This window comes from Protomyctophum parallelum, assembly GCF_964188405.1.
Source record: "Protomyctophum parallelum genome assembly, chromosome: 5".
NCBI classification, from domain to species: domain Eukaryota; kingdom Metazoa; phylum Chordata; class Actinopteri; order Myctophiformes; family Myctophidae; genus Protomyctophum; species Protomyctophum parallelum.
This window is the reverse complement of record NC_139702.1, coordinates 3,589,267-3,614,923: the sequence shown is the minus strand read 5'-3', so window position 1 is coordinate 3,614,923 and position 25,657 is coordinate 3,589,267. Positions and strand designations below refer to the sequence as shown.

General features: G+C 41.9%; 2 protein-coding genes across 6 annotated transcripts; one reads left to right on the top strand and one right to left on the bottom strand.

The window, feature by feature from the left end:
- Positions 1-1,804: 1,804 nt before the first annotated feature.
- LOC310859204 (cytidine monophosphate-N-acetylneuraminic acid hydroxylase-like) lies at positions 1,805-3,586 on the top strand (the record flags this gene model as incomplete). Its single annotated transcript, XM_083765605.1, has 1 exon — positions 1,805-3,586. One exon carries the CDS (start codon positions 1,805-1,807, stop codon positions 3,584-3,586), a length of 1,782 nt encoding a protein of 593 aa, XP_083621731.1.
- A 2,216-nt stretch (positions 3,587-5,802) lies between these two features.
- Positions 5,803-25,388, bottom strand: parn (poly(A)-specific ribonuclease (deadenylation nuclease)). 5 transcript variants are annotated; one of them, XM_083765195.1, is made up of 26 exons: positions 25,293-25,388; positions 23,258-23,335; positions 22,133-22,212; positions 21,187-21,254; positions 20,863-20,944; positions 18,926-18,986; positions 18,564-18,726; positions 17,909-17,971; positions 17,462-17,500; positions 17,319-17,361; positions 17,136-17,216; positions 16,760-16,816; positions 15,061-15,138; positions 14,415-14,458; positions 12,972-13,014; positions 12,721-12,796; positions 12,484-12,594; positions 12,023-12,092; positions 11,389-11,444; positions 11,158-11,244; positions 10,981-11,055; positions 10,097-10,375; positions 9,503-9,569; positions 7,782-7,933; positions 7,279-7,374; positions 5,803-6,790 (listed from the first exon to the last, which is right to left on the bottom strand). In XM_083765195.1, the coding sequence occupies exons 1-25, from the start codon at positions 25,309-25,311 to the stop codon at positions 7,304-7,306; spliced, it is 2,043 nt and encodes a 680-aa protein (XP_083621321.1). In that variant the 5' UTR covers positions 25,312-25,388; the 3' UTR covers positions 5,803-6,790; positions 7,279-7,303. The 5 variants fall into 5 exon arrangements, with proteins under 5 accessions (XP_083621321.1, XP_083621323.1, XP_083621322.1 ...); XM_083765197.1 differs by having other exon boundaries at positions 10,121-10,375; XM_083765196.1 differs by lacking the exon at positions 7,279-7,374.
- Between the last annotated feature and the right edge of the window lie 269 nt (positions 25,389-25,657).

Sequence of the window (25,657 nt, the reverse complement as noted above, 5' to 3'; positions counted from 1 at the left end):
TACAACTATATCATGTGTTGTTTTCTCACACTGACCTCTGATCAGTAGACTGGTGTCCATCTTTGAAGTCTATATATCGCCCCTTGGAGATGTCACTCTTCATGGAGACACAGCTGGGTACAGGAGACTCTGCTCTCTGACGATCAACTCTGAAACCATGACAACCATCATAAACATTACTTTTATACTACATCACCATGACAACCATCATAAACATTACTTTTATACCATGACAACCATCATAAACATTACTTTTATACAATGACAGCTGCTTTGTCCATGTACATTAATGAAGTCTGTGTAGTTGAACTTGTAGATAGTGTTTATGTACTTTGATACGTGATATTATAGCTTGAATGTTGTTTATAGATATGAGGGTCATCTGTTAGATGTCTTCAGTGAGGTCAGCCTTGTTCCCACACACACACACACACACACACACACACACACACTCTATATTAATCTGTCAGACAGTAACACAGATAATCTATATGTGTCAGACAGTAACACAGATAATCGATATATTAATCTGTCAGACAGTAACACAGATAATCTATATATTAATCTGTCAGACAGTAACACAGATAATCTATATATTAATCTGTCAGACAGTAACACAGATAATCTATATCTGTCAGACAGTAACACAGATAATCTATATCTGTCAGACAGTAACACAGATAATCTATATCTGTCAGACAGTAACACAGATAATCTATATCTGTCAGACAGTAACACAGATAATCTATATATTAATCTGTCAGACAGTAACACAGATAATCTATATCTGTCAGACAGTAACACAGATAATCTATATATTAATCTGTCAGACAGTAACACAGATAATCGATATATTAATCTGTCAGACAATAACACAGATAATCGATATATTAATCTGTCAGACAGTAACACAGATAATCTATATATTAATCTGTCAGACAGTAACACAGATAATCGATATATTAATCTGTCAGACAGTAACACAGATAATCGATATATTAATCTGTCAGACAGTAACACAGATAATCTATATATTAATCTGTCAGACAATAACACAGATAATCTATATATTAATCTGTCAGACAGTAACACAGATAATCTATATTTATATATTAATCTGTCAGACAGTAACACAGATAATCGATATATTAATCTGTCAGACAGTAACACAGATAATCTATATATTAATCTGTCAGACAGTAACACAGATAATCTATATCTGTCAGACAGTAACACAGATAATCGATATATTAATCTGTCAGACAGTAACACAGATAATCTATATATGAATCTGTCAGACAGTAACACAGATAATCTATATATTAATCTGTCAGACAATAACACAGATAATCTATATTTATATATGAATCTGTCAGACAGTAACACAGATAATCTATATTTATATATTAATATGTCAGACAGTAACACAGATAATCTATATATTAATCTGTCAGACAGTAACACAGATAATCTATATATTAATATGTCAGACAGTAACACAGATAACCTATATATTAATCTGTATCTGGAGACAACCAGGTTTGGTGAGTGAAATGTGAGAAATAGCGATACTGTATTTATTTTGCATCATCTTTTGCATTATTTTGCATCTTTTGTCTTTTGCATCATCACAAGGGAGTGCCAGGTGAAAGCACGGCAGGTAGAATGCGCATGGGGGGGAGGGGCTTTCCATATCTGCACCGGCAGAGAGACAATCCTCTCAGACTCTGAGAGGTACGTCGGTACTGTAAGTCTTTTCATCATTTCAGTAGTCCTCAATCGGAGTATACAGTATATCCTGAATATGAGTGCCCAGGAAGCAAAGCCACTGCTGACTCTCGATTCCGAGGCCGTTCGCTCGCTCAAAGATGGAATCAATTTCAAGAAAGGCCAGGAAGATAAATGCTACATCATATACAAGAAGGACGGCAAAGTCCTGAAGGCGTGCAAGAACCAGTGCAAACACCAAGGTGGGTTATTCATACAAGACATAGAGGAATGCATTGTGAAATGCACAAAACACACCTGGAAGCTGGATGTGTCGACCATGCTATACGTCAATCCTCCAGACAGTTTTGTACAAGACGAGCTTGAAATAGAAATGTTGAATGATGGAGGGCTTCGGCTGTTGGAGCTGAGTCCTCCAGACCCCTGGCTGGCGGACCCTCGTGTTGCTGTGGAACTGCAGCAGGGGGAAGTGACCGTCACCTACCTGACCCATGCATGCATGGAGTTGCAGCTCGGAAAGAGGAGCATCGTATTCGATCCCTGGCTCAAGGGTCCTGCCTTTGCCAGGGGCTGGTGGCTTCTCCATGAGCCGCCTTCAGACTCCTTTGAGAGACTGTGTAGGGCTGACTTCATCTATGTCAGTCACATGCATTCGGACCACCTCAGTTACCCCACACTGAAGGCCCTGTCAGAGAGGAGGCCAGACGTGCCGATTTATGTGGGTGACACATCAAGACCGGTCTTTTGGTACTTGGAGCAAAGCCAAGTTAAGCTGACAAACATCAACGTGGTTCCTTTTGGAATCTGGCAAAATGTCGACGAGCACTTGAGGTTCATGATCCTAATGGACGGCGTCCATCCGGAAATGGACACCTGCATCATTGTCGACTATAAAGGTCACATGATGGTGAACACGGTGGACTGCACCAGGCCGAACGGGGGGAGGCTGCCACACAACGTGGATTTGATGATGGGCGACTTTGCCGGGGGCGCCTCCGGTTTCCCCATGACCTTCCATGGCGGGAAGTACACTGAGGATTGGAAGGCAGAGTTCATAAGAAACGAGCGGAAGAAGCTCCTGAATTACAAGTGTGGTCTGGTGAAATCCATACAGCCTAAGATCTACTGCCCAATAGCTGGCTACTTTGTGGAGGCGCATCCGTCAGACCGCTACATTAAGGACACAAATGTAAAAAATACTGCAGGAGAGCTCAACGGTCTTATCAATAAGAATTCACCCAGCATCAGGACGTGGACACCCAGGCCAGGTGCAGCGTTGGATCTGGCCCTCGCATTGAAAGACTCAGACCCGAGACTCGGTGGGTCCATCACCAATCCACCGGACGGCACGAAAATCTACAAGGACAGTTGGGATTTTGACTCGTGTCTGGATGAGCTGAACAGCGCCACCAGCTGTGAGATCTTCAGACATCCCAGTTGGATCCAGTTCTATTACAAGTGGGCAGGTTTCAAAGACTACAACCTAATTGTACGGGTGATCGAGACAGACGACGACTTTGAGCCCATGCTCGGCGGCTATGACTACATGGTGGACTTCCTCGATCTCTCCTTCCCTCCCGAGAGGCCCGACAGGAACCACGCCTATGTGGAGATCCGAAACCGGATCGGAGTCATGAGACACGTGGTGCTGAACGGCCTCCTGTGGGACGACCTGTACATCGGCTTCCAGAACCGCATCAGCAGAGAGCCAGACGTCTACCACCACAGGTTCTGGAACCACTTCCAGACCCAGCTTCCTGTCACCAGGCCAGACTGGACACAGATCCTCCTGCAGACGCCTGGACCTGAAACCCCAACACCAAGTGAAAAGGGGGAGAGCTACTGTGTGCTGGGTTAGGGTTAGGGGTAGTGTACCCCTAACCCTAACCCTAAAGGGGGAGAGCTACTGTGTGCTGGCGTGATCTTACATAATGTGGTCGTGTCGGGTGCAAACCTTATATGTCTGCAGTCGGGCAGAAACCAGCTGTTAATCCCAAATTATTAATTTTTGAGGAACCCCCCCGCCCAAAAAAAACTGACTTTATACATTGTCAGATAAGCCTACGGTGTCCTTATAAATATCAATTTTATAATTTACCCAAAACACCCAACTCCACAATTTGAAGTTACAGTATGTGGTCTGCAAAGCCTAATGGAGTCAATTACGCAAGCTATTTGCTGTCACACAATGCAGGTCAGAGAGACAGAGTAGAGAGTGAGACAGGCAAAGAGGTGAGGGGGAGAATGAGGAGAGAGGAAGAAGAATGCAGGGAGAACCCAACGCTATCTGTGCGTGAAGACCTTGACAAGTTTCCCAGATGTCAAGCCAACTTGACATGACATGTAAACAACATATCAGAATTATCTAACAATAATTGGTTGAAGACATGCACAGAACCAACACAAAGTAAGACAGGCCCTCGAATAGCCATTTTGGGGTCAACATGACTTGATCTCAAGGGGCCCTGTGGGTGCTATATGAAACGGTAGTAAGATGGAAAATTGGAAATTCTCTGTCAAATACTGATATGCCAGAAAGGCCAGCAGTTGCACACCCATTTGAGAAAACAAAAACACAGTCACAATCATTGATTTGATTGAATTCCTTGGTAAGAGATAAAGTTGTGTTTATATACCCGGTAGTTTTTGAAGTTTTATGGGCTCTAATCAATCGCGCTTTCAGGTCAATGGCATGCCAACTTTTAGCCTAAGGCTAGTCAAGCAGTTAGAAAGAAAAAGATCACAGGATGGCAAACTGTACCTCTCTTTAAAAATAAATACTGCCTCCGTTTAAATTAACGCCTACCGAATAGAATAGACTGTCGACTTAATGACTAAAATGTAATTATTAATGTGGAATTATTGACATTTATTAGGGGTCTTATGTGTTTGCATAAACCCTTGGTTAATAACAGTGGGATAATTCATTCAAGAGAGGACATTTGCACCTGGTCTACAAGCTCATGTTTTGCATCACAAAGCGTTGTGAGCTTGTGATCAGCAGTTTCCAAATAGCCCATAAAACAGCTAGGGCTTAAGTGGTTAGTGTACGTTTCGTAATTTGAATCTGTAAAGTAACTAACACATGAAGTTAAATTGTAGAAAATGTATTTGCCTCTAAGATGTACAGTAGTGAAGTAGCCTGGGTGGCGTCTGGCACTGTGTTTGTAGCAACTGTGCCATTTGTAATTCATGTAAAGTTCAAATTGTGCCCACGGTTATTCCATATTGTCATTTGTAGACTAGATCAGAATGTTTGGACATAAACATAAAGAATGGCCAGGTAGAATGTAGTATGCACACACTACAGTATATAAAATAAAGTGCCCAAAACATTAGCTGTGGATATTTAGAATATTTCTAATAGTCAACAGTATCATAAGAGTCCCACACTTATTCCAGATTGTGTGATGGCTCCTTCTACTGAACTTCATAGAACCAATACAAACACCGAAAATGTTTTAAGTTATTTTGAAGTGTATAGCATTTGACAGAGAAACTTTCTTGTAGCAGAGTAATAGATAAATAATTAATAGACAATATAAAAGTGAGTAACAATGAGTATCCATCTGTAGGTATTGTTTAAATGTGCACAACACACCTGGCTAGTTGTCAGAATTGTTCAAGAAGACTAAATGATGTCTCGGCTATTGCCTACAGTGAAAGTGCACTTTCTTTTGCTGGTTTAACAGCAGCAAAGATGTAAACCTTCTGACACCTTAACATTAGTCAATGGGCTTTAACTGTTTTAGATATTGTACCATCAATTGCAAAACTACATGGAGCGTGCGAGACAAACGTTACGTACTGTATGGTGTCACATTGCAGATTAAGGACATGATTTAGGAGGATCTTACATAGTTGTAGCTTTGCATGGTGTTTAGCGGCCTGGCTTTTCCTCACATAGTTGGTCCTGGAAGGAGAGGGTAGGTGGGTTTACTTGGCATTTCATTCATTAGTGTTAATTTGATGTGTGTGTTGTGTTTCTGTACCTCGTCCCCCCCCCCCGTCCCCCCCGTCCCCCCCCCCCGTTATAATGAATAAAGACGATTGAAAAAAAGTACAGAGACAAACTTAAGAAAACATTCTTTAATTTTCCACTGTATGGAAATATTAGATTTTTATATTCATCCTCATACAAAAAGGCAGACGTGTTCTTAACGTTTACACATTTTGCATTAGAATACATTGACACCATTGCAGTTACAAAAACATCAATAACAAAAAAACAATGAAAAAAAATGTAAAGAAAAACACATTTCATACAAAATGAAGACCACTAACTTGCCTTAAGAGTCAAAAATGCCATCAATAATAAATACTTTTTTTTAATCATTGGTAAGCATATAGTTTAAAACAAAAGATGTTGATAGGACTTACATTCTTAAAAAACAAAATCTAAATCAAATGCATTTAAAACAGTACGGAACCCTGGTATCATTGTAAACTACAGAACTAGTCGAGTGGTGATTTAACTCGCTTGTTTCACTACAGAACTAGTCGAGTGGTGATTTAACTCGCTTGTTTCACAAGTGGAAATACTGACATACAAAGACTAGAGCAAACACGCAAAAGTAATCACTCTCTCTTACACACACACTATAAGACTGAGGTGACACTGTGATTAAAAACCAACAGCATTGCTGTGGTGGCATCATTCCAGGCTCGTTCACACATTACAAACAATGGAGACATTTTGTTTTGCCATTTTGACAGAATTCAGAGAACGTCACTTTTATGGTAGAAGAGTTGCCTTCTCCTCTTGTTACAAGCTAAGAAAATGGCTGCTGTCAGTATGGCTTTTGTTTTCTCTTTCGAAAAACAGTGCAGTCAAGTTGACTGGATTGGCCGCCGTGGGAACGGACTCCACGGGGGTGGGGTGGGGTTTGTGACACCCCAGTGTATGCGATGCGTGGTCCATGAAGGCTTAAGTGCCCCAAGTGCTAAGGAGTAACGCACCAGTGGTCCAGCATTGGACATGGCCTCAGTAGAATAGTGGAGTGGACCGCCATTCATTACCACACTTCAGGGACGTCGAACAGGGATGTTGTAGGGGATGCTTCTAAACAAGGACACAGAACGACACGTCTAGACGTTAAAAGACATTAATCCACACCAAAAAGACAAAAAAAAGGCACCAGATGCAATTGCCTGAGTCTCCCTGGTCAGTGGTTATCAGTGGACCTGGCGCCCCCATGTGGTCAGACAGAAGCTAGTACCGCTCACAGCCATGCTTTTACCACCAAATCAGACAAGCTCAACACTTACCAACTTGGACTTGGCATTGAATAACTAATTAACTCATTAGATTAGAGCGCTATCATGCCACCACACACACACACACACCTTTGTGCATAAACCAACCCATTAGTACTTCTTGGTCAGACAAACTGAAAAATCCAAAGATTTTCAGATCCTACCAACACCCGTGCAGCAACACAGTTAGTCACAAAATCTAGTTTCCATGTTTCAATCTAGAGTTAGTGACTATACTATGTCAACTGTATAAGTCAAGAGTGTGATTTGAACCCTGCCATTCCTTTATTTTACCTTTATCATAATATTTTTAGGCCTTTCAAATCTTGCGAAAATCTGTTGCACCTTTCCCCATCTCTATACGTCCTGATGCTCTCATTTGTGCCATTCCTGTTGTAAAAGAAAAAGTGACAGTTCTTTCTTTCATAATGGCACATGCCGTGGTTCTTGTCAAATGGTGGAATACCATTTGTATACAAACAGTAAAGGGAGACGGCGGTTCAAATCCTTCACGATGCCTCTGGCTTGGCCGGGCACTTGGACACACTACAAGGATGTGGTAGTCTACAACCCTCCAGAACAGTAGGGCTTGGCAGTAGAACACAGGGGAATTGGCTAAACTAATGAATGAGAAAAAAAAAACTGCCCTTGCTTGTCCATTATCTACTGCCTACAGCTAGTGAGTAGATAAAGACTAGCTGAGCCCATTAGTTTCCATATATATCAGACAAAAATGAAAAACATCTGCCAACCATTTTAACCTCACGATTATGAAAGTAGTTCACAAACAGACATACGTTTCTTATTCTTTCGGCCGTTCTTGCCCTTCTTTGAAGGAGGTTGCTGCCAGGTCTCCATTCCTTCGTCTGCGTTGGTTGGCTCCGTGTGCTCGGGACTCTCCCCGTCCTCCTCCTGCTCCGGACTAACCGCTGGCGAGTCAGAAGTGGGTCTGAGGAGCACAGATCAAATCATTGTCCATCTCTACAGGACTATTCACGCCACGACCAACCCCCAACTAATCACATTTGAACTGGGGAGCCCCATCCTGACAAGCACTTGGTACTGTAGGCATACCTGTAGATGAATATTGTGAAAATAGGAGATACAGGTCCATCTCAAGTAATTTAAATTGAAGAAAATGAATATTTTGTAAAAGTTCATTTTCAAAGTTCATTCATTCATTGTGCATAAAGTGAAGTATTTAAAACCTTTGTGTTCAGTCTTATGTCTCACACCTTCCTCTTGACAATACAACTTAAATTCTGTGGGGTTCAGGTCAGGCCAGTTGGCTGGTCAGTTAAGCACAGTAACACCATGGTCAGTACACCAGTTACTAGTAGTTTTGGCTCTGTGGGCAGGTGCCAAATCGAGCTGGAAGGGAAAATGTGCATCTCCATGAAGCTTGTAAACATACTGAAGCACAATGTTAAGTCTGGTAAAATATTCTAATTCTTTGATAGGATTTATATGAGCTGTACACCATAATCATAAAGATTAAAACAAAAAAGGTTTTAAATACTTACACTTTATGCACAATGAATTGAGAATATATGAAATAGAGATCAGCGGATGAGCTTTTTTGTCACCCGAATCCGAGTGTGCATATTTATAATCCGCCCGTTATCCGACCGCATTAATTAATCCAATTTATATATCCGCAACCACCCGCAGGGAAGCAAAAGTGTATACTGTATACAGTAGTATAGCCAATCTACAAGCTCACAACTTGTCACTGGCTCGCTGCGACGCGTTGTGAGCTTGTAGAACGGCGTTTTAAAAACTTCTCACTCACCACTGCCGACAGTTGACCAAAGTTACGGTTGTATTCCTATTTCCATGGCAACAAGGCTGCCGTTCACGTTCTCACATCGCAACGAACGTCTTTTCCTGTGGCATATATCCAGCCCTCGCTCCCATGCAGTCCCATGGCACCGAGTGAGTCCCACGCCAAACTTATATTCTTCCCTTTCTTTTCAGTTAGTTGCAAGTTTCTTTCACACTCTCAGCTGCCTGTTAGCCTAGCAGACCACTCGTTGTGGTCCTTCCTTAGCCAATATAGGCGTCTAATTTGTGCCCGATGGAAATTATTAAAATACTAACGCATCATAGATTGATGTCATTAATTTATTTCCATTTAAAAGTTATAAAGCCTATAGATAGATGCCATTTATTTATTTTCAGCATTATTTCACCCACAGTTTATCCAATATTAGTTTATTATTTGAATGACCCATATGCACCCTAAACTGCGGTTACCTGCGGCTAAATCCGCGACCCGCTGGTCTCTAATATGAAAGTTTCACTTTAGAATTTGTGAATTTAAGTATGTTTTCTTCCATAATAGAATTACTTGAAATAGACCTGTATATAGTTTGTTGCTTAGTTTAGTTTTTTTCTCCTTTTTCTCGGGTATTAAAAAGGTCTGTAAACTTGGAGTCCTTACCCACAGGTTGAGAACCACTCCTCTACAAAACATGCACGACTAAACAAAGTGCATTTGGGGATGTGTTTTACATACTGTGTCTTGAGCCAGCCTTCTGATGTCTTGCTGTCTACGACTCCCGCATAGGTCTGAGCGCGCATATCTAGGGATGAGAAGCACCTATTAAGGCCCATTCACATTAAAGCATAACTATAAAGATAGTCAAACTCTGGACTATATCTAACCACCAAGTTAGACAAGTTGACAGCAGTGTTAAAAAAAAAATTAACTGCATATTTTGTGTCGCAGTTAGTTGTACTCAAGGGGCCAGCTAGGCACTCCAATGTTGAAGCGCTGGGCCCTAGTGGTAAGAGGAAGGACAGTTGTTGTGTTTTATGGACCAGAATGGAAACTAGCCTTTGGCTTTTTTTTCCTGTCTCCATCATTTGGCAATTTGAACATTGTACTGTTGGACTTTAAAAAACGGTAAAACTCTAATCAAAATCACAATGGTGAACAATATCTTCAAATCAAAAACACAATGGTGAACAGTATCGTTATAGTTCTTTACTGAAACATTTGTGTGAGCAGAGCGCTAACCTACACAGAGTGAACCCCTGTGAGTGTCATCACCGACAGCGACCATCACAATTCAATACACACAAAAAAAACATTCACATTCACACTAACCATCCGTCTTGATCTTCTTCCTACCCGTACTGTCTTCCTGTGCATAATGGGTCCAACCGTCCGTGATGGAAGTCTCTCCGGCGCCCTGCTCCGCCATGACGGGGCTGATGCTGCGTTTCCCCAGGGGCCGATAGTGGGGCTTCAGCCAGCTGTCCTCTCCCCAGTGGGAGTGGGACGAGGCCTGGCCCCCCGTCTTGTCCTTGTCTCGCTGCTTGCCCTGCATGTACTCGGCATACGTCTGGATGCGGTAGCTCTCAGCATAGCGGCTGGTGTTCATGGCTGTGGGTGGGGCCAGACACACAGATCATAAAGGGATGACATTCCGTAAGCGCAAAGCATATCGTTGCTGTCGGGCAGAATCCCCCAATTCTATTTTTTTTTTTTCATAAATTAATGCCCTGCTTGATCATACTACAGCATCACACAAAAGGGGATCAAAAGTAGCAGATCCACAAGATCAAAGAGACATGTTTTGAACTTGTGGATCTGCTACTTGTGACACACACACACACACACACACACACACAATAATCACACGCATAATCGGAATAGTCCATAAAAATGCCATATCGGTATGGTCTAAAAATACAGAGTTAATCGGTTTTCACCAGCAAAAAATTGAAACATTCTACATTTAATTTGTGTACTCTTCTCATTCAGTTGTGAAAACAGACACAAAAGTATAGGCTATTTATTGATTGGCTGAATACTTTATTAACAGGCTTTGGGCCAAGCCCCTATAGTGCCTAGGCTTGTTTCCATCTTGGTCCTCTGTACAATATATATATATATATATATATATATATATATATATATATATATATATATATATATATATATATAAAGAAAATCAAATGGTTCCAAATAGACTCAGTGAAGCTCACCTATCTGGACCTGCTCTGTCTGACTGAGTGAGACGAAGGCAGACGTGTCGTCGAGCCATGACACCTGAATGTTACCTGGACGGAAGAAAAAGCAACAGCGAGGACAACGGGTGAGGAACCGACGACAGGTTGCAACTGCGTGGCACGCGAATAAGCAAAGCCAAACCAGTGTCTTACCGAAGGCACTGAAGAGCTGGAAGAGGTCACTGGTCTTCCACTCTTTTGGGAAGGTCACATACAGAACGTGGTCTCTCTTAGGTTGCACTGCAGGGAGAAGGACAAGGACGGAGGTGAGAAGAGGAGAGGGAGGGATAACATGGGGTGAAAGAGGGGAGGGAGGGATGACGTTCCAGAACAAACTGTGGTGACAGTTTAAGAGCAGCAAGTAGGGTTGGATAATCTACTCACGGTCAGGTCCAGTAAGGTTGAGGTAGGGAATATCTATGATCCTCATTAGGAAAAGTCTGGAGTTGAGAAGAAAAAAACAAGGTAGTTTAATTTTTTAAATACATGAAGACGTCAATTAAAAGAGCCTGATATGAGGTTGGCTTGATTGAGAGCCAGTTCCTTTAGATCAGTGGTATGCCACTTCAACCCATTTTGGGCAGGAACCCCTTTTGGTGTTAGCATTATGTTATGCTTTAGCCATTGCAAAATAGCAGATCTACAAGCTATGAGCTTGTAGGTCTGCTATTTTGGAAAAATCGAAGAACGACTGACATAGAAACATAGCTTTTTCAGAAATGTAGAAGACATTTTTAGAATCTGATCTCAGGTCAAAATGGGTTAATGTTCTGATAAAAGTAGTGAGGTTTAAGGCATCGACTATAGCGAGGATCACAGTTGCAAATATGAGTAAATGTTGCCGCTGCCGCTGTGCAGCGAGACACAAGATCCAAGAGTGCTCGTGTTTTGCTGACGCTGTGTGTGTAGTGCAAGTGACATTTTTGGTTAAAACTTAAGTTGTTGAACTTTTATTTTGGCAATGGTAATAGACTATTCTATATTGAATAGAAAATGTAACATTGACAGTGTTTCTTACTTGTTGACGAAAGGCTCGACTAGTTTGGAGCGAGCTGACAAGTGGGCTTTGGGTGGGGTCAAGAATGTGCCTAAAAAAACCAAAAGGGAAATGATGCAGTACAGAGACCAAATATTCAGCAGATAGAGCAGATCTACAAAGTGATCTTGCTGAATGATGACCACTTCTCTTGTAAACTACATAGAACCCTTCAATTCTACAGCCTATAGGCTAATAGAGACATTGTGAAAACATTAAAATAGTTCCCAACTTCAAAGATGAAAAGAAAAGGCTGGTCTTCATGACTGTATGTGGCAAACACAATTTTACTACCGGTAATTTGTCAATTCAATCAAATGATTAGTTGATGAACTAACTAGTCTTCAAAGAATTCAGTCACTCTGACAGCTTAACTAGTCTTCAAATAATTCAGTCACTCTGACAGCTTGTCGCAGCTAAGCGAGTGTAAATGCATGCGTTACCCAGGTAGTTGGCCATGGAGATGAAACAGAGGCCAGTGATGTAGGCGTCGTAGCCCGCTTCGTGGAGCTGATCATGGGCCGTGTCATAGCTGGAGAAGCCTTCTGCCGCCTCTGGTGGCAGAGCAATGATGGAGAGAAGGAAAAAGATGTGAGACGAACTGAAGCGATGATCAGTCAAATGTTGGAGTGGGGGGGTGGGGGGGACAGAGCTTCTCTAGTGAATGTGCAAATTCTCACCGGTGGCAGGAGATTTGAAAGGCTTCCCCTTCAGCTGTTTCTCCAGCTCAGCCAGTGATGTGTTGGTGATCAAATCCTAAAAAAATAATAAACCAATGCATATATTGCATAACCAATGAGATGCAGCTTTAGGCCATCTCCCTGTCCATCAAATACCGGTTATTCTTTTCCACCAATGGACCCTTACAGATCCAACTCCCGAGTTATACGGGGGACATTCAGTTAAATCGTTCAATTGAAAGTTACAGTACCTTGAACGGCTGTGTTGAGGCCATTAGCTTAGTGTCCAAAAGCCTAAGAGGAGAAAGCAATAAGAACTAGAGTTACTCACTTATACAGAGGGGTCACAAACTCAAAACCAGTAGCAGCCCTATGGGATCCTTTAAACGGAAATGTCCATTAAACTGTCCTGCAAAGCTCCACAGTTGTGCTTTCCTAATCCATTATACAATTGCAAAAGTCTGTCAACTTGTGCTGTGATTGGCTGGATTCCTGTGCTGTGATTGGGAAGTGGGTGAGAGAGAGAGAGGAAGGGAGGGGAGTGAGAGAGAAAGAGGGAGGGGGTCACCCGCTATTATTAGGTCGGAAAAATAAGTTTTGTTTGGAAGCTGCCTGGACGCTGTGTTCGTTTGGACGCTGCCTGGACGCTGTGTTCGTTTGGACGCTGCCTGCACCATCAGTAATTTAAGGATGACTGCACCCAGTTTCAGTCCATCTTCATATCCTTACTGATTCCATTTGTCTATTCATTGCATCTCAGAGGGCGGCCGTGGACACACTGGCCAGTTCAGAAACCTGCCTACTAGTGACATCCAAGCCAATATGCAGGCTTTCTGTTCCTGTAAGTTATCATACTATAATAGTTATGATCCTTATTAACCCATTTTTACCTGAGATCAGATTAAAAAAAATGTCTTGACAGTTTTCTGAAAAAGCTATGTTTCTATGTCCGTCGTTCTTCGATTTTTCAAAAATAGCAGACCTACAAGTTTATAGCGCGCCACTCTGTGGTTCCCGCCCAGAATGGATTAAGTGAAAGGCATTATTTTCATCTTTATTAACCCATTCTGAACGGGCACCCATTTTGGTGTCGGCATCATGTTATGCTTTAGCTATTTAAAAATAGCAGATCTACAAGCTCTTATCGCGCCACCGAGTGGCGCGATACGAGCTTGTAGGTCTGCTATTTTTGAAAAATCGAAGAGCGACTGACATTTTTAGAATCTGATCTCAGGTCAGAATGGGTTCATCAGACCAGTGTGTGTCCGGCGGAAACCTCGTATGAATCTGATCTCAGGTCAGAATGGGTTAACAGGGGAAGGGCGCTCCAGCTTAGATGCAGAGGCTTTTGTCTCAAAAGTTGGCTTGATATATTGAGATTGCTTTAAGTCTGCTTAAAATTGCTTTGAATGACAATAACTTTATTATTGACCGAGTAGTAGCACATCATACTACCTTTTAGAAATATAAATTCAGTTATTTTTCAATTGTGACAATTCATTTTAAAATCAATACCACAAATAAAATTAACGACTCGAGCCAGACCCGTGTACACCGTTGTTTCACATTGCGATGAAACACATTATGCGCTCATAGATGTGATTTAGTGCACAGTACAACAGTAAATTAAGCATATAAGACTACACGGTTTTGGGTAATTATCGACATGGGAAAAGTAGAACACAGTTATGTACCTTGGGAAGACATACTTGGTGACCTCTTTAAAGTCCTGAAGATCCTGAAGGGGAACAGAGAAGAGACACCATGAAAATTAATCCTTAATTCAGTCTAGATTAGAATGACATTGACCCTGACACACAAACATGCCCAAAATAGTGACACCAGAGTCAACATGCTTAATTTGTATTTTTTTGTTACACTGGTAGACTCCTTTAAAGGGATTGTGACATTGATTTTGGAATTGTTCTTGGTTCTTTTTAGGTTTTCTAATCTCAATTGCACCCAAAAAACATGAACTTTTAACATTCAGTGGATTTTCTGTGATCTGGGGTTTTCTGGCTCAAACAGGTGCTCTGATTTGCCGGCAGTAAGTGACATCACGTACTGCAAATCCCATATATGTCAATGGGATTTGCCAGCAGATGTCACTGTTTCACTGTGTTGCCTGTTTTCATTGTAGCTCAAAAGGCCCAAAAAACCCCAAAGAAAACTTCAGACTACAGAAAATCCACTGAATGTTCAAAGTTCAGGTTTTTTGGGTGTAATTGAGGTCATAAAACCTAAAAGAAAAAAGAAAAATAAAGATAAATGAAAATGAATGTCATAAAACCTTTAATCTAGTAGTAAACCTGTGGTGTGTGTGTGTGTGTGTGTGTGTACCTCTGGCAGCAGGCAGTAGAACTGGTGGATAGTGTGCATGACGTCCAACAACATGTTGTGTCCAACCACCAGCTTGCCCTGTGTGCGCGAGTTGGGCCAAACAAACACAAAGTCACAGCTGGTCAACATCAGTGTGGATTCATTAACCCATTCTGACCTGAGATCAGATTCATACGAGGTTTCCACTGGACACACACTGGTCTGATTAACGCATTCTGACCTGAGATCAGATTCTAAAAAAGTCAGTCGTTCTTCGATTTAAAAAAAAATAGCAGACCTACAAGCTCGTAGCGCGCCACTCGGTGGCGCGCTATGAGCTTGTAGATCTGCTAAAGCACAACATGATGCCAACACCAAAATGGGTTCCCGTTCAGAATGGGTTAAACACAATTTTAAACTGGACTACATTTTTTTATTTTATATATATGTATAAAAACGTCTAATAAACAAGCCCAATAGCACGCAGAGAATAAAGCTTAAAGAACACGTGTAACTCTAAAGGTGTAATGATGCCATTCATTTATGGTTTCGGTTTGTAGCATTTCATAAATTCAAACGGATGCTTGTCATTCATTTTGATCGGAGGCCACTGATTGGTTGCGTGTCAGTCTCTCTAGTCTAGGTCGACCTCAGACGAGCCCTCTATCCTCGCTTCCAGTAATCCCGGTTTTCCATACACTGGTCATACCACTGGCCAGTTCGTTAGAACTTCTGCGTAGTTTATAACTTCTATGCATGTCGGGGATTATTATCAGACTAATGTCAAATCTGGGAATACATACAGCCGTCACTAAATAAATGTGATGAGGTCAGCACATTTGTGTGGCCAAGTGGCTATGGCCGAATTTACCTAAGGAGTGTTTTTCGTGCACAACAACTTAGAATCATGAAAAACCCCTAGTTTGACAGGTCACATGCTACTTAAAGTATCATGAAATTTAGAACATTGCCATATATTGGTTGTTGATGGTACCCCAACTTTCAGCAGCTGTCAACAATTCCCCTAGGGTGGTTTTAAAGGTGTCTACTAACATATCCAAAATTGGTTTCTATTCAAACACATTGGCGAAGAAATTTGATAAGAAATGTATTCCCAGATTGTATCAATATCCCCCGACTATGCAAGACATCCTAGTGATCGAAGTCCGCATGTTGGTTCCCACAGCACAAATTTGTCCTTGACAGTGTCCTGCTAGTCTCATTCTCCTGGCTGCCATTGTCTGGCTCACCCTTGGTATTCCCTCATACAGAATCTTGTTTGTAACATGTACACTCTTGCTGATGTTAAGTACTGCACGGAACATTCTGGTGTAGCACCATCAAGAGACTTCTGCAGGGTTGGCGTCAGGGTCCAGCGTTCACCAGTCCAGTCATTTATCATACAATACCCGACCTGTTATCGGGTTGACAAGCCATGCAAATAAAGGCTTTTTAACCTTTTTTTGTTCCATCCCTATTAGAGTACCTCAGACCCATCTGCTCACACGTCAAGTTTCTCCACTCATTCATTTGAAAAGACACCCACCACAATTATTTTTGACAACATTGACCAACTAAATTGGAAGACGATGCCTGCCCCAACAGCAACAAATATGGTGTAGAGTGGCATTAATTTATGACCGATGGTCATTAAAACTATCCATCGGATCACAGATTGTAATGGTGACAGCTAGGTGAAGGATTGAGGTTGCAGACTTACAGATTTGGCCATGGCGTGGATCACTCTGGAGAAGCCTACAGCATCGTTCAACTCCTCCTACAAGGGAAAAATAAATAAACACATAGGTCATTACATCAGCCTACTTGGAACAGGGTTGGAGTCATATTAATGGTGCCAGAAGAAACTGTTCAACATTAAAGAATAGAGTTTTACAGATACCAGTATCGGGCCCAGATACCCTACCCATGTACTCTTACTCTGTATCGGTAAACGTTCAGATACCAAAAATAATATATATATATATATATATATATATATAAGAGTTGAGAGTACGTATAAGAGTTGAGACATACAACCCTCGGAAAGACATACTGTACATTACAAGGACAGTTGAAAGACATCCTCCCAAACTCACCTGTTCCCTCTCCAGTTTCTGTTGCTCTCTCCTCTTCCTCTCCTCGTCATCTACTTTGCAGATCTGGATGAAGCGTTCCTTCTGCACATACACACATACACACACACATGCAAACACTTTACTCTGTGCTCCAGCAGACAAGACACCAATTGTTAAAATGAAAATAAAAAAACACGTCCGTACCTTTTCTGTCTCAATGGTTTCCACATGAATGCCTTTGGGGAACCTGGGTTTGAGAGTTTGCAAATGTCAGACATATTATTGACACGAATAAAAAGGCACAATAACCCATACAATAACCAATAGTGGCTATAAAATACACTCACTTCCAGTTCAATGTCTGATATATCAGCTTTCTCTGGAACCTGGTGTGAAAGAGGAATGGAGGGTGAAGATGACATGCTTGTGAAGGTTGAATCTCCATGCAGGTTATAGACTTTAATGCCATTAAAACCGGGAAAAGAAAATCTCATTGGCCATTAAAAACAAATGGCTATACAAGCTCACATTGAATCACTTCGTGCCGCAAGCTGGTACATTTGCCATTTTATTTTACATAAATCATGAGAGAAACAAAGACTGCCAAAGCAGAAAACCCACAACACTCTAACTAATATAGCCAAAATACAATACAAATACAGCCAATGAGAAAACCAGCTGGACAACAGGACTACCGGTACTTGACTAGCTTGCACATAGATTATAGACTCAGCTTGCCATTGCATAGGAGCTGGTAAAAACTACTATAAGTTCAAAACGACTTTGTACATTACCCAGTGCATGGCTCCAGTTCCACAGTCTTCTCAGTGTTGGTAAACAGGGCCTCAACTTTTTCCCTGTACAGACAAGATCCAAAGACATGAGGGGGGTCATGTCAGAGGGCACAAAATACATTAACCACTTAGGAGGACCTACAAACATCTTTGTACAACGAATAGTGCAAACAGAACCACATTGCGAACTTGTAGATTTATATAATTTATTTTGTATCATCTTTATCACAAGACCTGGGCTTATTTGGGGTCATTCCGATGTATGGACATAATGAGTGACTGACGGGAAATTAACGATTTCATAGTAAATGTGACCTGAAGTCGCGATAACCATTTGAGTGACCGACCAGAACATTTTTATCTAGCAGAGCAAAATATCAACTTTGCACAGGAGATAGCGCAAACGGATAAATGCTGGAAATTTCACAAACTCAACCATTTATTTTAACTTTGAGTCTGTCATGTTAGTCTAAAGCACATACAAAGATGGCATTCCGTTGCCACAATCCATTTAAAGTAGCCATCGTCTACTCTGACAAGTCTGTAAGGCTATAGTAATTATCATCCACCTGCGTGACAAAACAAATTGCATTGAAGTCTTCGAGGCCGGTCTAGAAGATGTTGTGAGGAAAAACAAGGCTTTAGGGAAACTTACACCACCATGTTGATGAAGTCTTTATGTTCTTCAGGTACACAAGTAACACTTTTTGGGGGCGAGATGAAGTTAGTTGATCCTACTCCGTTGGCCTGCTGGTTCCTGCGTTCCTCCGTCTGCTCTCTCAGCTGGGCTTCCTCTTCATGGTTCAGGTATGGGATGCCTACGAGCAGAAGTAAAAATCAGGCTTTCTGCAGGTTTAGGCGATGATGTAATTTTTAATGCCCGTCGGAATTATATGTAACCACTGACTTGGAACTGTAGCATACTTTCAAAAATAGCAAATCTACAATATCACGATGCACTGTGAGATTGGGCCTGAGAATATCAACTATGAGACTTGGACAGCATCTTCTTCTTACCGTGACGGAACACCTTGTTGAAGTCAAAGCCCTGGCTGGCCAGGAAGTCTATACTGGAACTCTGAGGACATTTAATTGATGTATTACCATGTTTTGTTCTTGCTTACTGTAAATCGCTCTGGATTAAGAGTGTCTGCTAAATGCCTAAATTGTAAATATTTAAAGTCAGCAATTCAATTCAATGGGCTTTATTGGCATGAGAAAACATACGTTTACATTGCCAAAGCAGAAAGAACAATACAGCAATACAATCAAAACAAAAATTATGTACTTTGAAGGTCAGGATCTTCAATAGATCAACTTCTATGTACCAAGCTCACTCGATGCAGGTATAGTGCAGGAATATACACAATGATTAGTCTTTAGGGTGGTTGTGTTCCATTTGATATCCTTCTCCTATCACAGCAGCTCACAAATCTTGCTGCTGTGTTTGCACATTGTTGTACTTCGCCCAGCAGATATGGGAGTTTTTTGTCATTGGTCATGTTTTCAAAATCTGCGTGTGTGGTTGTAATCTGTGGGAAGTAGGTGTCTCTGATGTCTTGGTACAATGGACAGATGGTTAGGAAGTGTAGCTCGGTTTCCACTTCATTTAGTGTGCAGTGGGTGCATAGTCTGTCTTCTCTCGGGATACAGGTCTGCCTATGACGGCCTTTCTCGATCGCGAGACTGTGCTCACTGAGTCTGTACCTAGTTAAGATTTCTTTGTTTTGGGTCGGTCACGGTGCTCAGGTATTCTGCCACTGTGTATTCTCTGTTTAGGGCCAGATAGCATTCTAGTTTACTCTGCTTTTGTGTTGCTTCTTTCCAATGTGTCAGATAGTTTTCCTTTTGCCGTTTTATAATTTGGTTTAGTCCAATGGGTTTTCTATCTCGTGGCTCTGTTTGTGTTTGTGCCCGGAGTTCCAGGGCCCGGTGGCTGAGGGGGCATCTCTCTAGAGTTTCACTGTGTGTGAGTGCCTTGTTATGGAGTGCATCTAGGTCACTTTCTTTTAGGTGCTTGTAGAACTTAAGTGCTCTCTTTTTTATTTTGATTATGAGTGGGTATCGTCCTAATTCTGCCCTCTGCAACTCAGACTTTTTGTAGTATGTTATGCATTTCAGAGGCATTTAAAAAAAAAAAACTTTATTTTGGCAAAATTTATAATACATTACACTTTGTCACTTCAATTATGCTGCCCCCAAACAGAGTCCCCAAACTTTTGTCCGTGCACCCCCGTTAACTCCTAATCTAGCTGACACCTCCCCTAATCAGTCTTGTTGTATTTGGCCGAAAATGATACGTTTTAAAATATTATGGCAAATAATCACAGAATGTTACTGCACTGAGAGACATGCAGCTGCTGTATAATCCCGCAGGTGCTCTATACATTATCCTTACAACGGTGTTTACCGGACTTTGCCGTTTGTGTTAAATAATGGGAGTCTGTTTTGCTGAGCCCGGCAGTCGATGGTCGCTGAGGGGGCGCTTGTTTTACAGGTTAGGGATATAGTTTAACTGAGGTTAGGTTTAGGTATAGCTTTTGTGACGTTAGGGTTAGGCATAGTTTGTGAGGTTATACAACTAGCAGTAGCCGGCCCTGTAAAACAAGCGTCGAAACCCAGGCTCTGCAAAAAAGGTAGTCCCGTTAAACAACACCATAAAACCGCCATTACCCTTTTCATGTCACGCATCCCCTAGAGGGCGTTCACCCACCACAAGGGGTGCGTTCACCCACCACAAGGGGTGCGTTCACCCACCACAAGGGGTGCGTTCACCCACCACAAGGAGTGCGTTCACCCACCACAAGGGGTGCACGCACCAGTTCGGGAACCCCTAAATTACGGCAACCTTTCCAATCTTAAAACTGTCAAGTCTTAACCGCCAATGGTACAAATGTCATTCTCAGCCATTCATTGTCATTGTGTCATCAATGACACATCACTGAGTGACTTACCTGACAGATAAATTTGATATCTGGTGACGTCCTGTTGAACGGCTTAGGGAATATATAAAAATTAAAAGCCTTTATGATATACCTGGAGAGAAAATGGTCAGAGAGTTTCATTAACAAAACAATGTTAGGCAAGCTGATATTTGCCATAATATACCACATACACCTACAGCCGTTAATGAGGCATTTCCATCACAATAAAACTAGACATTATATAAATAAGACTATATTGGATGTTAATTCCACTGTGGACAGCCACATTTCCCTCCCAGATATGCGTAGTCCAGAAATCATATTGCATCCAAATAGATACACAAATCAACTTACTTTGACAGTGTTGAATCATATTTGAATGCGCACAGCCCAAACTGGAAGAGAAGAAAGTCCATGGAATGCTGCAAAGAGGTGCAGAGGGGAACAGATTTGTTGCAAGGCGCAAAACAGTAAAGTTTCATTCTTGGCATCCTTATTATGGTCGTATATTATAGACGAAGAAGAAATCTTTAAAAAAAACAATAGCAGCTCTACAAAATAAATAGTTGAGCTTGTAGATCACCAAAAGGCCACGTATAAAATCAGGCTTAAATGGTTAACCACACGACCCATAAGCTGAATTAAAAACTCAAACCATCGGTCACTCCAGCTTGACCCACAAATGGTTAAGTCCAGGGACTTTGCTTTTGGAGGAGCCGAGTGGAAGAGCTGAGTGGGCTCTCCGAGAGCGCATAGAGTGAGTGTACATCTGTAGGCTCAACAGGGGTTTTTGTTTCCTTACGGAAGATTTCCGCATCACGAATACAGTACACGTTTCCCCCCCCCCCTCTCCAGTGACGTATAAAAATGTGGCACACAAACACTGCTTGAAACTCGATACTATGCTGAACATTCATGAATGCAAGTTTACAATCCAGGTGCATATTCACCATTTCAGGAATAAATAGCCTTGCACATGTTAACTATAAAGAGAACGATGTGGCCATGCACATTGATGAATTGTACTATTCTAGACTATCTGCAATATTCTATGAAAGTATATTTAGAACTTGGCGTAGAAGGAAAAAGGAGGTGGCCGATATATAGACAGTTTAAGTGCAATTGACTAATTATTTGTCCACATTTCACATCTACAGTACAAGCATTATGGTAAAAAAGAAAGTTAGAATTTAGCAGAAGCTATAAGCACATATATCCATGCTCAGTGACATGAAATTAAACTATGCAAAAATATATGCCCATTAAATCAAAAGAACGAAAATAAAATAAAAAGGAAAACCTTTTTCAGCTTCATGTAGCGTTCCTCCGGTGTGTCGAGGCCATTGGTTAGTGCACTGACGTTGGGGCCATCGCTGATGCCTACATTTTAACACACTGCACGTTAGCTGGATATACACATACATGCTTTTGATGTATATTTCGTGGAGTTAATTTACTTCACTTTAATTCAGTAGTTCTCAGTCACATCTGCATGCCAAGAACACTCAAATCCAGAATAGAGATGCTCCGATAATCGCCCACCGATCTGCAATTTACCCTATCTGGAGAAACCGATCTTTTACACCATTTAAGTGGTATAAGATGAATGCCAATCAGATACATGGTATAATACAAATTTTTCATCTTTGTGACATGCCTCCTCTTCCTCCCCACATACAAGAACAGTTGACATACTTTTGGAAATATTCAAATTTGCCCCTTAAGCACAAGATCGGCATCGGCCCATCATGAGAAAAACAATCGGTGATCTGTCCCAAAAACCCTGATAGGAGCATCCATAATCAAGAGGGAGCCAACAGCCTAGGCCTCCCCCATTTAATAATGGTTTGTGCCGGGGACAACCAAAAGAGAAGTTTGTAGAAGAATTCTACAACTGTCAATAGACGGCGACGCCTTATCACACAACATCACACGGTCACTGATAAGCACCAGTATGCGCATGCAGGCCGTCAGCACATGCATGAACCCCACCTCTCATAAGATGCAATGGGAAAGTTCTAACTGCACTCAATTCAAAGCAGTCGCTCTCAAAACCACACCGCCAGTCGCTGTCATAAGGTCACTGCAGCAGAGCCTGCTCGTCCACACTCAGCTGCAGCCCATCTGTATCATTTTTGCTTCGTCCCTCGAAGGTGTCGCGCACGCAGAGCACGGTCGAGAATAGCAGAGCTCTAAGCTCACAACAGTCGCATCCGCGACACAATGCGAGCACAATATCAGCTGTTCTGTGCGCAATGCTGTTGCACAATGAAGTATAAATGTCTGCCTAGTGTGCGCCTCACCAGCCAGCACACAGTTGAACCCGTGGCACACTGCCAGACTGGATTACCAGCCAAGGTGCCTGGACCGCTGAGCCATGGCCCAGGCCTACAATCCACTTCTGTACATCAAATAAACACCTTACCTGAAAACTCCCCGTCGATAGCCAGGAAGTCTGCCTCCTCTATGGCACTGTACACCGTGCTCAGACTGTCTTTAAAATCTGACACACACACACACACACACACACATTATAAAAAATACAATATTTTCCTTTAAAATGGGGATGAGAGTTAAAGTATCCAAAAATACAATTTACTAAACAAAAGTACAAATACTCAAAACTGCATATTTATATGACATTACATGTTACTGATTAATTGAAAATTGAGGACCCCAATATAAACGAGCCATTGTGCAGTTGGGGGCGTTTCAATCCTCTTAGTAGACCTGGTATTGACCCGTGCTTACTCTATATCAGGGGTACTCAACTGGCGGACCAATTTTTATTTTCTTCTTTTTGCATCAGGTCAGGCCAGCAAAAAAAATCTCCTAAGCTCAGGCCAGGCCAGCCACAGTCAATTTCAATTAAATTCAGGCAGTGTTGCTGCAGTACAACTACATTGTGTGTCTTATGTTAATGGAGGGAAGAAGTTAATAATATAAATAACATCAGATGGTACATTTCTCATGTGAAATTGCTGCAAAGGCCCCCAAAATGTCCCCCAAGGGCCCCCAAAATTCTGGCGCACGCTATGCGCGAGCACAGTGTGATTTGGATTTGGAGTTCCACTCCGGGCCTGCACTCTGCACCCCATTATTGGTTGGTTGGAAGGGGATCTGATTTGTATAAGCTTGGCTCTCCGATGGACGCCGCGCATGGGACCGGACCTCGGTCTTATTCAAAAAAATATTTGTGGACCTTCATCATTTCTAGTTGAGGACCCCTGCTCTATATCAATGTTATTGATAACATTATCAATCTACTGCTCATCCAAAAGAGGGAATCCCCACATGCTTGACCAGGTGACATGACATGAGATCTTATGGTAGCTTTAGGCAGTACTACTCGTCAGGCAGTAGCTGTCTGTCCTACATGGAGAATTGATTGATTGAAAGAGAAGAATTTACAGTACATTTCAAGCACAAACTCAATACAAAGACTGTTAACTGTGAGTGGACGACCCAATTAAGCATTACACTTGTTTACAACAGGGTCCACATTGTTCAATTCATCAAAACATTTAGAGACATACAAATAGACATTTCTATGTAGCTAAAGTACAGAACAGGAATTCATCATATAGGAAGCAAAAAGGGAAAAGATACATATACAGTGAGGGGAAAAGGGGGGGGGGGATTCAGATTTTACAGAGGCCAGTTTCGAATTGCAGCCATCCGTAGGTGCCCTTTGAGAGCGGTTTTGTCTTAATGACTGTTGGTAGGGCGTTCCACATTTTGGTGGCATAGGAGCGAAAATAATTTAGTCCCTTGTTTGTGCCAAATCTGGGTTGTACATGGTTTGTTGCACTCCCTCTGGTGTTGTGGGTGTGGACTTCGTTTACATTAAGTATTTAGACAGGTTAAGGTACATGGGTATCTTGGTGGAGAAGATGTATGGACACCTGGCCGGAGACCACCTAGTCATTTGGGGACCGTACCTATGTTCCCTCAGCTCTATGTTCCCTCAGCCTACGACAACCTACCTCCTCCCTCACCCTAACCCTAACCTTCCCCGGGGCAGACACCTAAACCTAACCGCAACCCTCTCCCGACCCGCAGCGCACCCCCGGGGCAGACACCTAAACCTAACCGCAACCCTCTCCCGACCCGCAGCGCACCTCGGGGCTGAGGGAACATAGGGCTGAGGGAACATAGGTATGACCCCGTCATTTGTATGCTTGCAGTTTGGTTAAAATAACTACTTTCTTACATTTATACCTTCTCAACATTCATGGACATAGGTTGGTTTGCACAGTTGTGGGTGTAGCGTTAGCTAGCAGACGACAGTAGCAGGACACACAAACGTTAACGAGATATTGGGGGGGGGGGGGGTATTTACATATTTTGCATAATTTACAGCGTGCCTTTTAACGCCGTGCGCACGGGCCGTTTTTACGTGCACGTGTGGGAGTTAAAGATAGCAATGAATGTTAGTGCGAATGTTAATGAATACTCACTCGTCCGTGTCACCTCCATCCTGCACGCAATCAGTGAAGTGATGTGAAGCTAACGTTTGGCTAGCCTAGCGACACCTCTGTTTGCCTTTTAACCCCTCCTTCTACAAACACTTCCGGGTGCTGGCAGACAGTGTTGCCAGGTTTTGCGAGAGAAACAAGCAACCAGGTAAACAGGCCCAAAATAAATTATTATTATTATTATTATTATTATTATTATTATTATTATTATTATTATTATTATTATTAGTAGTAGTAGTAGTAGTAGTAGTAGTAGTAGTAGTAGCAGTAGTAGTAGTAAACCATAATACATATTTTTTATTTCTGCTCTGTTCCTGTGAAAATCTCACTTTTTAAAGCTTATTGTA